The following is a 15688-nucleotide window of genomic DNA, read 5'->3' as shown; positions in this document are numbered from 1 at the left end:
GGAATGGGACATGGAAATATACAAAAGATCATATTCAGTACGGTCCCCCCCCAAAATATAAACTAAATCATATTCCGGATATATATCGCCATGTGTTTTAGAGCTAACCGAAAGCATTACCGCAGTAAATGGGGTTTTGCGAAATTGTGGACTGTTTATCCCAGTTCTGGTCGTATCCCAGTTCTGGTCGCTACAAACGTATGTTTTCCATGTAAATCTAAAATGATATTGTTTGTTATTAATTGTCCGGTGAATTAAACAATTTAAATTGAAACAATTCATAATTCATCCTATTATGAATACGTAAACTTGTAATGTGTGTGAAAAGTCGTACTAAAATACGCTATTTGAAGGGGGCGTGGCCTAAATGCAAATGTCCGATTGGGATTATAAATTTTCCGGACCCCTGGTCATAACTGTTATTAGAATACAAGGTATTACAATTATTTCACTGTTTATCAAGGTATCAAACTGCAGCATGTATTGGAATGATCATTTGAACATGGTATTGTTGTACAAATTGATATGTCTGTCATGGGAACAGGCCAGAAACATTGACTCAGTTTCTGTATAGGAGGTATGCACACTTTTGTACAGCGTGAATAATTGACATGTCAAGACTACAAGAGTAAACATTACGGAGGTATCTCTCAGCGAGAAGTATGATTCGTGGTTATATTAAAAAAAATACACACTCACAACCATTGTTTCAATTGTAACAGTATCTGCATGTCTCCACTGATCTAGTTTATGATAAAATAATATTCCAACAATGTAACTATTACTTTGAAAATAGTAATAATGAAAAATATTAATAACATTACCACTGTAGATATGCAAAACATTTTTTATGCCTTTCAGCCCAACCATTTTGTCACCACCATAATTGTTTGTTAAACTCTAAACAATGAAAAATATGTTCTGATTGTGTCAACTTAGTACTTCTTGTTCCTTGAAAACAATAACAAATGTTTCAGGAAGTCAGTACTGGTTTTGTTTACATGATATGATTGTTTCTATTACATATTATGTATTTAAACTCAAATGTGTCCTTTTCTCCTTCCTGATTCTGAAGGTACCACTGAATCTTCTTCGTTACATATGTACGATTTATGACAGTACATGTACTTGCATCAATAAGTAGGTATGCGACAAAATCTCTTCATGCTGTGTTGATCAAAGTTAACTTGTATCCACATTTGTGAAATACTTAGTCCATGAAGTATAAAAATAATTACAAATGACAGTACTTCACATTATTGTTATCATGGTTGTAAATCAGGCAAATAAACACTGCGGTAATCTCAAATTGGTGTTTTTTAGTTATCAAATGTATTCGTAAAGGTGTTTCACTTTCTTTATGAATACAGCACTAGAAAAATATTCACCATAAGTGTGGTACGATATGGAGCTCACCTAGTATAATGTCAAGTTTACACATGAAGTATATTGTACTAATAATCATGACAACCTCACAAGGATACACTGTACAGTGTATTAAAAAAAGCTGAATCATACATCATGTGATTCAGTTCTATGATCAAAGTAATGTTGAAGTGAATACCGGTAAATATAACACACTGACCATTAACTTCTGTGTCTTGTTTTTTTTATGGACATTCACTCATGTTACATGTTTGTTATGCTTACTTTGACAGATCAAAGGGAAGTAGCTTTCTTTGGCACTCTCATTTCAAATATCTCAGGAACTAGAATATTTTTGTAAAATATTTTCAAGAGGCGGTATGTCTGTTCCCAAAATAATTTATTGAAGGGTATTCTTTCTACTGACATACCCTCAGGCGACCATATTACAAAGTCACAAAAAGATTTTTCACCGATGGCCATTTGCATTTGCCATTGGAAATAATATTTATGATTCCTTTTCAATTTCAGTCTGCCATTTTCGAAAGTGCTGAAAAATGAATAGTATTGCTTCTTTGTAAGTTTTTCTTTTGCCTCAGTTGGATTAATGTTTTCAAGTACTGATGGGCACTTAATTTCTAAAACACCATCAGCCACATCTGTACTGAGAGACTGTAAGATGCCATCAGGGCTACATCCTAGTTCAGGATACTTCGAATTTATCCAGAAACCACTTGCAAGGCAGGTAAATGTTTCTACATATTTTAATGAATAGTCTTCAAAGGCTTTTTTTTCATTATGTGATCCATACCTCATGTCAACAGTATTAAAACAATCAATACCCCATACATGTGATGATAACAAGCGATATCTACCTCGATCTGTGGATACCATAGAACAGTCTTTACAAATAGATGCTGTCACTCTGTACCACCTGGCATTATGCCACTGATCAGAAATTGCTTGACCCACAGTACCAGGTACTTCACAAGGGCCAACTCCATACTCTGAAATACTTTCTTTCACATTTTCAATGAAAACATCACATTTATCCATGAGATATAACTTCAAGTCATTAGACAATTCATAATCATCATCAGTAATTTCTGGGATACTCTGCCATGAAGTATTTGTATCCAAGGCAAGTGCAGTAGAAATGAAAGCAGTTGCAAAACTACTGTCAGCTCTGTGAGACTGATCTACAACAGGACATGGGTCATGATCAATAACACGGTTAGGAGCTCTCTTTTTGCTGTACTGCAAAGTGTGGGCAGGTTGTGGGTTTCTAGTTTTGTTTCGGGGTTTATTCCAGGAACAAGAGAAAGAAGTACATGAGGGTGCTGTATAGCCAAAGTTGACAGTATAATCCTCTAATGCAAACAACGATCCTGCAATGTGGCTACAACGTCCAGTGGCTGAACCTACACAATCACATGATGCATCCTGGATGACTGCAAAATTATCAAGAGTAACATGTACATGGTACATCATACCTAGTCTGTATGATGGAAGACATTCACATTTAAGATAATAATACTCATTTTTAGAACACGTCTGAATATTTTGTATGTGGCCACTCTTAAAAAAAGCTCGTCCCTTCTTCATTGGCTTTGCAGTGCTGAAGGTGGTGTCCTGATCATCATCATCACTGTCATTGATAGGAGTGACTTGTGGTAGAGGCTGTAGTCTGGCTGATGCAATGATAAACTGGTATATATCGCCATATGAGAAGGTTGGTGGGATGTTGCCAGAAGGGAAGGCCTTCCATCCAGTGATAGGTGGTGTGGGAGGTTGCCTCACAGCCGAACACGGACTTGAACTGTAATACAAAGAGAAAATAGTGCAATACACAATCATGACACATGTATCTATTTGGCTATATAATTCATGCACCAGTGCAACATATTATTGTAACATGCAACCTAATATTGATGTCAAAATGCACTAAATGCATGTAAAATTCCAAATTTGTGTGTCTATAAGTCTAACCCTTGTGTATCCACACATCAATCTTGGATCACATTCAATACCTGTACAGTTTATTTACCATACTACATAACTAATCTGTGTTATTTGTAATTTGTCATGATTTCGTGGGCTTGACATTGTCACATTGTAGGTACTTCTAGATTGTGTGCAAATGTTCCTATTACGTTTCACAGCAATAATCAAAAAAAAAACAAGACACGGGCAGCAGACCAGCCTGTTTCAACTTTGATATATTTATTGGACCAGGGGACAAGCTGATTTTGTTTGGTGCAACTGGGTTTTCATGTCACCATGCACCTGGTGCAAGTATAATCAACTTCCTTAAAACCAAGCTATGTGACATTGTAATCACATATATGTGATGCAAGTATTATCTTTCTTAAGGGACCAATTATTTGATTTAATTTGCGGGTGGGGTGGGGTGGGTTCCTGGGATTTCATGACAGAAGACCCAAAGGATAGTGTATTCACAACACCCATATTAAGACATGAAGCTTTTGAAAATTAAAATATTACTAACAATTCTTTTTCAACCTGATGGAAAAATATTTTCGGATTCCTGTAAAAAATTCTTTTATGAGTTGATTAATTCAATTATTTAAGTGATTAATATAATTTTCTCAGAATAAATATGCTGTTAACAGTAATGGAAATTCCCTTACATTTTCTTTTTGGGTACTTTTTAAATGATGTTCCATTACAAATGTTGTTCACAATATTAAATCCATTTGACAAAAGTTAACAGAATTCAATGCCATTTCAAGCAAGAAATGGAAATGCATCAATAATATTTCAACCCATTCTTACGCAATCTTTGCATTTGGTCAAAGATAAAATCTGGAATTGAAACCTCATAGTTACCTGTTAAGAGATGTCAAAACATCTTGAACCTTTATTTGGTACCATTTCCCATTATCAATGGAAATGGCAAAATTTGTGTTCTGCTGAGCTGTGATGCACTCTTGACATCTGTGTGAAAACAATGGATAAACATCAGTTATGTTACAATTTCAGATATTGATAAATGAGTAGATGAATTCAGTTTCCAACCCCTGAGCTTACTAGTAAATGATTGCATGATTACTTTCCATCTATATTATTACTAGTAATATTAGTCCAATCACTTGAATCATTGTTATTGGGTAATCATGATAATAGGATCAAGGTTTTTGCAGAGTATATTAATATACATACTTTCTTTTTTTAAATAGCAATTTCATGAAGAATACTGACAAGATCAATCACCCCTTTACGATCATTAGGGTTAGGTACCCGTTTTATTTCGAAAATGCTGAAATGCTCTTACTCGTGACCTGAAGCAATGGTGTCATATACTGAACCAGTTGTCATTTTGAAGTAATAATTATGCATATAAGTAAATAAATTAATTGTATACTTATGTTCATATTAGCCCAAGTGTGTGAAGAAAAACACTACATAGAGATGAAAATGGCTATAAAGTTGTTTGGTAATTCAATTATATTTTCGCGTGGAAATTTTCGTTGTGTGGGATTATTTATGCCTTAAAAAAATCTGGAAAATAATAGTAATAATAATAACAACGTTTGCATGTGTAAACAGAATCATTGACACAGGTAGTATTGTGGCTGCCACACCAGGTTGTGGTCATCATGTGAGTATAAAAAAATAATATAGTAATTACCGGATTATAGCCCAAGCTGTTAGATTAGAACGGTCATGGACGTATTCAGTGTTCATGAAACGGTGAAAACTGGAACAGTTATTGCCCTTTTTCAGACGAACGTTTAGTGCCCGAATTCTCTCATCCAGGCAAATGTCATGCTGATAACGAATACGACAGATTTCTATTATTCCCACATACATTTATGGAGTTGAAACACACAAATGTATTTCAGTATTATCTGTTATTAGCATAAACAAATATTACGGAAATCACTTCCGGTTTGGATTTTGATATGACGTCTGTCTCGTAAATTATATGCACATCGGGTTAATCATCAGAGTACCGTAATACCATTGTGATAACAATCACGGCACGATACCTTTAACAAAGATATATATTTCATAGATTCTCATAACTTACATATACTATTTTTAACGAAAACCAATAAATAAGACGACTTACCTTTCGACGAGTTCGGTCTTCCTTCCTGTCATCGGCAGGCCTCGGCACTACAACCACCGTTTCAGCTGAACAACTGAATGTCTATCGACGTCTGGATAAATAAACTGAGCTCCAGGGACATCTTCAGGCAGCAGAGACACGTTAAACAAAGGCGATGTAGAAGCCATGTTAATACGGATGCGGGTAAACGTCAAAACATCTGTCAAATAGACGCGCGCGAAAAACTGCAATGTTTGTCCCTCGAAATATTATTGTGTATCACGTGACGCGTATGTGCACATAAACTGTGACGTAATCGATGAAATGGCTTAACAGCTTAAATTGATTTCAGTAATATTCTGAAGACAACCCAATCAGGATTTGTTGAATCACAGCATATTGGGATGGTGACAATGAATAGTAGGGGTGGTATTGAGGTTATGATAAAACCTTCAGGCAGCATTGGCACTATTGAGGAATGGTCTACATGCTTCCTTATTTACATGAGCGTTTATCTGGAAAGATTCCCAGAAAAGCACCAACAGTTGATTAAGTATATGCATACCATTAGGTGGGCAGCACAAAAATATGATGGGATGGGTTGGAGATCATATTATCAACATTTTAGAATTAGACAGGCACGTGATCCAAGCAATTCATTGGCAAGAATCTATCCAGATTATTGGCTGATGTTCATGAACACCCACTCCAAACAGAGTGTGCAGACTAGATCACCCCAGTCCAACATGCAGGGCCGACGCCAATCGCCATGTTACGATTACAACTACCGGAGCTGTAACAGACAAAATTGCAAGTATTCCCATTCTTGTATTCAGTGTACCAAACTTCATCCCATGAAATCCTGCAGATTTCGAACAAACCAAAATAAGCCAAAAGTTTCAGCTTCCCAGTAAAGGTTTCTCACCCGTTATGACTAGTGTATTGAGAAGTTTGCTCGAAAGGTATCCGGATCAGGCAGCGGCAGCAGAATTAATAGAAGGTGTTACACAAGGTTTTGTTTTGAACTACGGTTCGCAAGGAAACAGAATCTCCTAACCTAAAATCTGCAGAAGAAAACACTTATGTCACTCATGATAAACTTGATAAAGAAATAAAAGCAGGGAGAATGTTAGGTCCATACCAGTATCGACCAATACCTAATCTCAGGATATCACCGATAGGTATTGTACCTAAAAAAGAACCAGGTCCGTTTCGAATAATACACCATTCATCCTATCCGATAGGCTCATCAGTTAATGATCACATTGAGGATAAGTCAGCATCAGTGAAATATTCTAGTTTTGACAGTGCAGTTGAAATGGTTCAAACTTTAGGTAAAGGCTGCCAGTTAGCAAAGTCTGACATAAAGAGCGCTTTTACACTTTGTCCTATAAATCATTCAGACTTTAATATCTGTTAGGAATAAAATTCAAGCAACAGTATTATGTGGATATGTGTCTACCCATGGGATGCAAGGTACGTTGTGCTCTCTTTGAAAAGTTTGCATCTTTTCTTCAATGGGCTGTCCAACAATCAATACAAGCTGGAGATGTTTACATTACCTGGATCACTTTCTTTTTGGAGGTGAGATGAATACAGTAGTATAGGTAATAGGGGTTCTGCCGCAACTCCACTGGAGCCAGATTTATATACCTATACCACCACTACAGAGGGAATTTTTTTATGCAAAAATGACTATGCAATTCAACGATTGTCATGAGATTGAGTTAAATTGACTCTAGCTCACCACCACCTGGAGTCTATGATATAAATTTTTATAGGTAATGGGGGTTCTGCCGCAACTCCACTGGAACCGGATTTATATACCTACTACAGGTGGCATTTTTTATGCAAAAATGATTATGCGATTCAACGATAGTCATGAGATTAAGTTAAATTGGCTCCAGCTCACCAATACCTGGGGCCAATCAATGTTGTCATTAGTTCAGATGAGCCTAAATGGTAATGAAAATATTCTTTATTATTTTTATCAATAAAGCGATATTCAACATTTTTATTAAGTTCTTCGTTCATTTTACTAGGAGACCAGACTATATAACTACACTCTTCTTGGAAATTGATAAGAAACAATTGATAACCGTATTTGGTTGGTTTGACATCACTGATATAAAAAAAACCTTGTGGTAATTCTCTCCATTTAATAGCTTTTTCGATTGTTGGGTTGTAATTCTCCAGTATTATATATATTTATGTAAGCATTTGTCTAAATGTGATCTAACGATAGTAAGCAATCTATTTTTAATCTCCAACCAGTTCTTTGGTTTTGGCACGGAATAATTGACGCGCTTGTTGCCTCCCCTGTTCTATGAACTTTTTTTCTCGTCTTCGCTAATACCACTGGTCTTACGATATTTTGATCGAATCTCATGCTTCATTACGTTGTATTTGGTGAGTTCCGACAGCACTAAACGAAACTCACCCTCGGATATCTTACAATCGGCCATTGCTGTCGAAATCTGATCCTCAGTGCTGTTCAACTTTGCTTTGGCGAGTATCCGAATCTTATCGTGTTTTAATGCTTTCTTTTGCAACCTATGAGAAATGAATTTTATCACTATTCCTGCCAGTCCCGAGACTCCGGCCGCTATTTCCATGCCGAGCACGATAGGCGCGGCGATTATAGTTGATAATAAACTAACACCTGCTACACCGAGTCCCATGCCAGCTGCTACAAGCGCGGTGTCAACTCCGTCCAGAGCATTCACGGCTCTGTGATACTTTTTATACAATCCAAGTCTCAACTCCCTCTCCTTCTCTATTCGATGTTTTATGTCACTTATTTGATGTAATCGAAATCCATCAACAGTATCCATCTTTTCAAATGCTTCATCGAGCGCTGGATATAAACCCATAGTGTATATTACGATCATATAATAGTCTTTAATTGGTCTTGCTTAAATGTTTTGAGAGTATACATCAACCTTATCAAATGAATATTATACAGCAAGAATATCTTAGTAAGAGAAATGCTGTCACTTTTAATAATTTGGCCCCCCTCGAGGGTTGCAACGGGTAATGCTCCGATATGAATAATACTGCAACGTTGACGCTCGTGTTTCTTTTGCCATTTAATCGATAGACCTGGTAATTTTTCGAAGGCATTTTCCGGTGCATCTCCAAAAAAGACTTCAATAATAAGAGTAGAAATATTAGGTATTGCACTCAAGTTAACTTTAATATCATTGAATTCAGTAACCAAATTTAAACTAACATTTTTTACGGCCGGACGACTTAAAAACATATGACCTGGGTCCTCTGGCAGGGGAGAGACTAACACGCTTTTTCGTTTTGATGGGATATAAGCCGCGAGTACGATGCCACTATTTATTATCTTAGTTAAATTATGTGCCTTACCCATCATTGCATACGGTGGGGTAATGACGATATTCAATAGCCACTCGATTTTTGCGTCAACCATAGTCCATTTTTTATCTTCATTGCGAGTAATATTGTACGAAGTGTTTTTAAGGAGTCTACTAACGTCAACATCGCTTAAATCTTCTTGATTACCCGTGTATGTAACTTCTTTCCGCTTGTATACATTATCTTGTAAGTGTAAAGGGTATAACTTACCATCGGTACCGGGTCTACCGAATCCTTCTATGTCTCCGAGATCGGAAAGCGCAATTGTATTACATTGTCTGAGCGTTCCAGGGCCTGATGAATCAACCATTATTTATAATATGGAGTGTTACACTTAAGTATCCTATATGTACAGGTTGGTGTTTTACATCTAATATAGAAATTTTGAGGTCTGAAATAATACCACGCTTCAATTTTTTATATTGTAATGATGAGCAAGATTCCGTTCTACCGCTATTATATTTTTCATTTTTCACTGGAATAGATCTGAGTAGAGTTGAAGGACTTTCTAGTTGAATATTATCCGTCGTGCTTATTTGATCAAGATGGATGCACAACTCTTTATTGGGAGCTAAATCGGGTAATCTAGGTCCCTGTGCTGATGCATCGATTACTGTTATTTCTCCTCTCCATCCAATTGTAAATCCTAATCTCGTTAAAATCTTTACACCCTTTTTTCCAGCGCTTAAATTCACTGTCCCATTCGACTCATTTTGTGTGAGACTAATTCCATTAGGCTTAAAAATTTCATCATTGAGTGAGCATATACTGTAATACCCATCAGGTATAATAATGGGTTTGTCAATAACATTGTAGTCGTTTTCATCTAATATATATACCTCATTATTACCTCTTGCATCACTTATATTGGTCCACCGTGGGTAATACGTTACATCGCACAGAGCTACTTCGAGCTGACCAGCCGAGTTATCGATAGTATGAAGCAGTTGAATAGACTGACCATTTGTTATTCCCGGGAGTGTAACATACATATTAAATATACAATGATACTATATCATAACTTAAATATGAAATCGAGATACATTACTAATCAGTCGATTATAGTAACTGCCTCTGGTGCTGAATTTTTTGTTAAATTCCCTGATATCTTTGAAAAGTACAGGGTCACAGCAACTAGCGATAAAATGGTGCACGATTGGTTTCACAATCCGATGCAATTTTGGCAGAATCAGTTAAACTTTGCCATATGGTGTGCCACAACAGGATGTGGCGTATCTCTTTATTCCCCAGGATTTTAACTAAATAAGTCTGTTTTATCATTTCACGTGTACTATCAGATTAGTCGTATACTTAAAGAAATTAATGCTCAATTACTACATGATCGAGCATGGAATGCATCAAATAATCTGTACAATAGGTTCGCGTATGAGCGTATTTGTCAGGAATTTAATATTTCTACGAGTAAAGATTGGCGTATTAAAGGAATTAACAATGGTCTAGGTGTTCCTTACACAGGGGAAATAACCGTCAAAGAAGAAAGCGATGATTTATTTAAAGAAGTTAACAAAGGTCAATTTAATGAATACCAGCAAACTTTACTCAAGAATGTTTGATTATTTTGCAAAAACCCATCATTGGTATAAAGACTGGTAACTTTCGAGTAACGATTGGAGAGGGGATATTACCGGTATGAGTTTTAAGAGTGGTTTAATTTATATTGTTACAAAATTTTTACAACTGAACGATACCGCAAAGGCTTGGTTAATGATAAAACGGAAAATAATTTTACTAACCCAGGATTTGTAAGAGTTAATGAATCGATAAGAACTTATGTATGGGCAATTCTCGGTGCACAATCGCAAACACGAACGTCCATTATTGGTTCTGGGACGGCGCTCGATGCGCAAAAACAGTTTGTCGCAAACGTGGAGAATGCTATTAATTCACCAGTTGACATACCATCGTCTATAAAGCGTTTTCAAGATGTATTACAGTACGCTCAATCCAAAGTGGACTACGTTTATGCACCGGGACTATACATGTCTCCGAGTAATATGGAACTTAAGATCGGTCAAGTGATAGGTTATAATATTAAATTGTTATTGCTACCGATCAACAAAAACCAGGTATAAATTCAGATATTAACGTCGAATTAATAACGCAAACAATCACAGGCGAAACGGGAATAGTCAAGCCACAGTTATCTACTATCACTAAAACATCTACTGACACACAACCACAAGTGTCACCGCATATTGCGGCTAAAAATCAACAACATATCGATGAAAAAACAGCGCTTGTATTAGGTGGAGTCACGTCTGGTTTAATCATGATTTGTTTAAATAGTCTTTAGCGGATACGTACAACAGCCCTGCAATTGCTACGATCAACCCCCACAAGTTTTGACTAAGCCAAGTGGTGGTTTTAGCTAATAAATTCAAGAGCCAGGAAACAACACTCCCTATTATACCGGGAAGTGCGGCCGCGGCTTTCTCAGCGAGCTTTCCCAGTGCGGAACCTAATGCTTTTAAATGCTTTTTTATCCACTCTTTTATACCATCCGACCTAGGCGGTGATCCGCCACTACCACCTGTACCGCCACCGGTATAATAAATCCCAACGCGGTTAAAATACTGGCAATTGTTATTCCCTGTTCTCTGAACAATATTTTAATTTTATCGGCCAGTGTAGTGTCATCGTTGAGGACTTGATCAATAGTTTCTCGAATTCGACTGATTTGTGAACGAAGTGCCTTTCTATTACTGGAAGCGACCGCCTCCGTGGTCTTGTGGTAGAGCGTCCGCCCGGAGAGCGGAAGGTCCAGGGTTCGATCCCGGGCCGCGTCATACAAAAAGACGTTAAAAGATTGTACTTGTTGTTACCCTGTCTGGCGCTCGGCATTAAGGGGCTAAAACAAGGACTGGTCGGCTCAGAGTCAGTATACTGTGTCTGAGTGGGGTATTCATGTTAAACTGCGGCATGGTATCTCAGTGAGCTAGCACTATAAATCGGCATCAGTCCGGACTAGTACAAGCAGCCACACACACACATACACGTGCATGCACGTCGCTATATAAGTGCAATAATCTTGGACGCGACGTTAAACCCAATTTCACCTCACCTATTACTGGAAGCAACTTCGAGGCGGGCCGATCTTTCGTCTTCTAAGTTACGTAATCTTTCCGCTACGCGGCGTCTACTAAACTCATCACCGGCCTCTTCAAGTTTTGTTTTCTCATAAACTATATGCTTGTTGATTTCGGATAGCTTGGCTGTATTATTGATGAGTTCTCCCCGTATTGTTCGCATTGCCTTGTCAAGACCTCGTAATTCCCTAATAGTGAACTCCGAATATGGTACCTGTACCATGGATTTATCGTGGTAGGTACCCAAGATTTCTCAGAGTCCGTTCGAGGCCACCTTGAGGAAGCTTCCAAATTATCTATGTTAACGAGTTTATCATGCGCAGTCTGAAGAGCCTTATAGTAGTCCTCGCGGGAAGTTTTTCTCGCCGTGAGTAGTCCACAAAACCTAACTCATCACGAACAATGCCGATGCCGTGTTTAGTGGCTATCGTAGACAAGGCTAGGGGCTTACTAGTACGAGAATTAATAAGATCAATATCCGGAGCGCCACACAGTTGCAATATTCCTTTACCATCTTTTCTCTCCATCATAAACTTTGAATAGTCACGAGCAATTAGGATTTCTTTAAAGGCATCGTAATAACCATCAACGGATGATTATAAAATTTTATCCCTAAGAGTCATGCCAACAAAGCTGGTTTCATCAGTACCCTCTTTGATTGTATTCGGGTTATCAAAATCATCTAGATCAAAATCAGTCATTTTTATATTAAACATATGGTTATATAATTTCAATATAACAATGTCTTCGCAATACGGACGCAAGTTAAACCCACAACGTAGACTTCGTAATCCATTAGTGGTCAGAGCAATTCGTCAGTCTGTAACTATAACTAATAACCCTAGTACCATCGATCAGAATCAAACGCTTCTGGTTCGCTTTCCCAATCTCGGCGCACACGATGTGTTTGTTCCGGGAACTGTCCGACTAGCGTTTACGATTATTTTGACTTCTACCGACGTTAACAGGGAGCCCGTTCAGAACATAGGTCGTGCTATCGTTAAGAAAATCGCCATTAAAATTAGCGGTAATGAGGTTTTGAGTATCGACGATAGCGATGTATACTATTGCTACATGGATCTCTGGAGAACGGATAAAGAGCGGGAAAACTTACAGTACCAAGGTATTTGTAATCGTAACACATTGAGACTGCGTGTAGATGCTTCTACTGGTGATGGTACCGTCGTAAAAGATAAGGCCGTTGCCGACGCATTAGGTAACCGATTCTCTATTCCCCTAGACTTTGAATTACTAGATTCCCACATGCCCTTTTATCAAGCATCCCTAGGCGATAGGTTAGAATACGAACTCACTTTTAATGACTACGGTAGAGTAATCAGAACCGGTGGTGAAGATGCTAGCTATTCCATAGACAATATCTCGCTGGAGTACGATATGATAACAGATCCTGAATTAGCCAGACAAATTCATAACCAGTATACAGGAAGTTTAGCCATTTTGTACGATCGCGTGCTGCGACACCAAAAGATCACGAGGGACAAAAAAGATACGATGTGGAATATCAATCTAAATGTCCCCCCGAGGTTGTTGAAGTGTATTTTAATGTTGTTCGAGGACCCCTCCGATGCATTTAAAAGAAATACCGAGAAGTTCTACAATCCCAAGATTACAAAAGTAGAATTGACTATTGAGGGCGTTCCTAATCAACTATATAGTCAAGGAATGCTAGCGTATCACCAGTGGGATGAGATTAAAAAACTTCCTTCTATAAAACATTCTCCGGAAGTTAACGCAGTCGTGAAAGATCTGTCTCTCGGGAGTGTATCGATGGGTGAATACCTCACCACGAAGTACGCGCTATGGCTAGACATGCGAACAACGGACGATGACCAACTACACGGCAGTGGGAGGAGAATAGAAAATGCTAGCAAGGGTGTCACTATACAGATAATGAAGCTCCAGGAAACGGCTGGTAAATTAAACATATATTTGTACGTGATTATGGATGCGCAACTTAATATACAGAATGGAAGATTCGTGCAAGCAATCTATTAATAATCTTTTACCTAAAGAACCGCACTGCGCTATCATATGCGGGCAAACGGGCTGTGGAAAAACAGCTTTTATTCTAGATATTTTAGAAAGTCATTATCGGGACGTTTTTGATCATATTATTATTCTGTGCCCGACTATAAGCGTTAATAAAACCTACCTATCAAGAGATTGGGTAATGAATGACGACGGGGTACACAGAGTTGATCCGGGCGATCGTTTACAAGACTGTTTATGAGTATGTCACGAAAAATACAAAGGAGAATCAACTCTTTTCGTAATAGACGACTGTAGCGCGAGTAAAGAACTCACAAAAAAGAAAGATATGCTTTCGTATTTAGCATTCTCCGGACGGCATACTCAACATAGCGTTTGGGTACTTACTCAAAAATACAACTCTGTCCTGAAAGATCTCAGAGAGCAGACCAAATGGGTAGCACTGTTTCATTGCAAAGATCGAGATTCATTCGAGGAATGTTTACGCGAAAATGATGTTATTTATACCAAGCTCGAACGAGATAAAGTCAGAAAACTCATATCGGCAATGAAGCACTGTAAACTCGTATTAAAAACCGATCAACCAGCTGCTTATGCAATTGCTTAGTAAAATGTGGCAAAATGTAGCAAAAATGTAGCAAATTATGATAAATTGAACATTAGCAGTTAATATGACATAAAATGTGGTTTGAAATCATCATTCTTTCGCAACAGTTCATTATTACGGGCTGTATTGGATATGTCATATTATATTATGTTAGACTTAAATATCTCCTTAGGTATTACATTATGGAATGCGACGAACTCATCGAACAAATGCTCAAAGATGAGCCTGATCAACATGTAGATAAATCTTTAGATAAACATAGAGAAAGACTCTCCGCTTTGGTAGCCGGTGGAAAATGTTCCCAATATTTGGGGGAAAATTATACCGTCGAAAAAATTGATAACATGACCGATGAAGAAATTAAAAAACTGTACGCGCGTTACGAATCTAGACTGGGAGCTACCATGACTAAAACGATAGGGTCGGCTATATTACAACTATACACAGTCGTAGCTAGTACGTTTCTCCCTATCCAGGCAGAACATCGCATGTATTTATGCGAATCTCTTGAGAAAGACCCATTCATCGAACATGCTATAAGCTCAGTGAGCCGTGAGTTTTATCATAGATGCGGAATGTTCTTAGCTCCACTCACCACAGCTTTAAAAACGGCTAGGTATTGTCAATTTAAACATACGTGCCCACTTAATAATAATGGAGACTCAACAGGTGACACCACAACAGATTGTGAACGAGGAAATAACTGCACAAGAGATAGTGAATGAGGAACCACAAAAAAAAGCCAGAGTGACAAAGAATCCTTTCAAAATCGCAGCTGGGAGAAAGGTTGGGCTGGCGAGGAATGCGAAACTAAACAATAATTCAAATATTAAAACATGGGCACTAATAGGAGTTGCTGGTATAGCGGCTGTATGGTTGTTTTATAAGACCGGAGAAGAGAAAACGTCACCCCCAAGCCACAACAACAAGTTCCATTAGAGGTTAGCCCCCATATAATGCTATAAGAAGCATGACTAATCCAGTTACAGACGGTAAAATGTTGGTAAACGCAACGTATCATTCAGCGGTGGTCACCGGCTTGGCCATTGGCTATGCCCGTATGGCTAAAATGATTACTAAAGCCACACCTCCCAAGCTAGATTTTAATTGATATGATATCAGTATGTCCGTTCTTCATAT

At 37.8% G+C, this 15688-nt stretch overlaps 1 protein-coding gene across 2 annotated transcripts; it reads right to left on the bottom strand.

Annotated features, from left to right (window-relative positions):
- Positions 1 to 313: 313 nt before the first annotated feature.
- LOC124131083 lies at positions 314 to 6890 on the bottom strand. 2 transcript variants are annotated; one of them, XM_046494175.2, is made up of 3 exons: positions 5462 to 6890; positions 4216 to 4323; positions 314 to 3184 (listed from the first exon to the last, which is right to left on the bottom strand). In XM_046494175.2, the coding sequence occupies exons 1-3, from the start codon at positions 5491 to 5493 to the stop codon at positions 1660 to 1662; spliced, it is 1665 nt and encodes a 554-aa protein (XP_046350131.1). In that variant the 5' UTR covers positions 5494 to 6890; the 3' UTR covers positions 314 to 1659. The 2 variants fall into 2 exon arrangements, with proteins under 2 accessions (XP_046350131.1, XP_048250283.1); XM_048394326.1 differs by lacking the exon at positions 5462 to 6890 and adding an exon at positions 5018 to 5348.
- Between the last annotated feature and the right edge of the window lie 8798 nt (positions 6891 to 15688).

Source organism: Haliotis rufescens, unplaced genomic scaffold, assembly GCF_023055435.1.
Source record: "Haliotis rufescens isolate VD_foot unplaced genomic scaffold, xgHalRufe1.0.p SCAF_13, whole genome shotgun sequence".
NCBI classification, from domain to species: domain Eukaryota; kingdom Metazoa; phylum Mollusca; class Gastropoda; order Lepetellida; family Haliotidae; genus Haliotis; species Haliotis rufescens.
Note: the sequence above shows the minus strand (reverse complement) of the source record. Positions and strands in the feature narration are given on the sequence as shown.

Excerpts from the sequence above, each read along its gene's own strand:
- LOC124131083 (XM_048394326.1), bottom strand. The coding sequence starts at position 5,199 with ATGTATGTGGGAATAATAGAAATCTGTCGTATTCGTTATCAGCATGAC. Across the intron at positions 4,324-5,017 it reads ACAGCTTGGGCTATAATCCG|ATGTCAAGAGTGCATCACAG; the intron begins GTAATTACTATA and ends GTTTTCACACAG. Across the intron at positions 3,185-4,215 it reads GTTTTGACATCTCTTAACAG|TTCAAGTCCGTGTTCGGCTG; the intron begins GTAACTATGAGG and ends TTTGTATTACAG.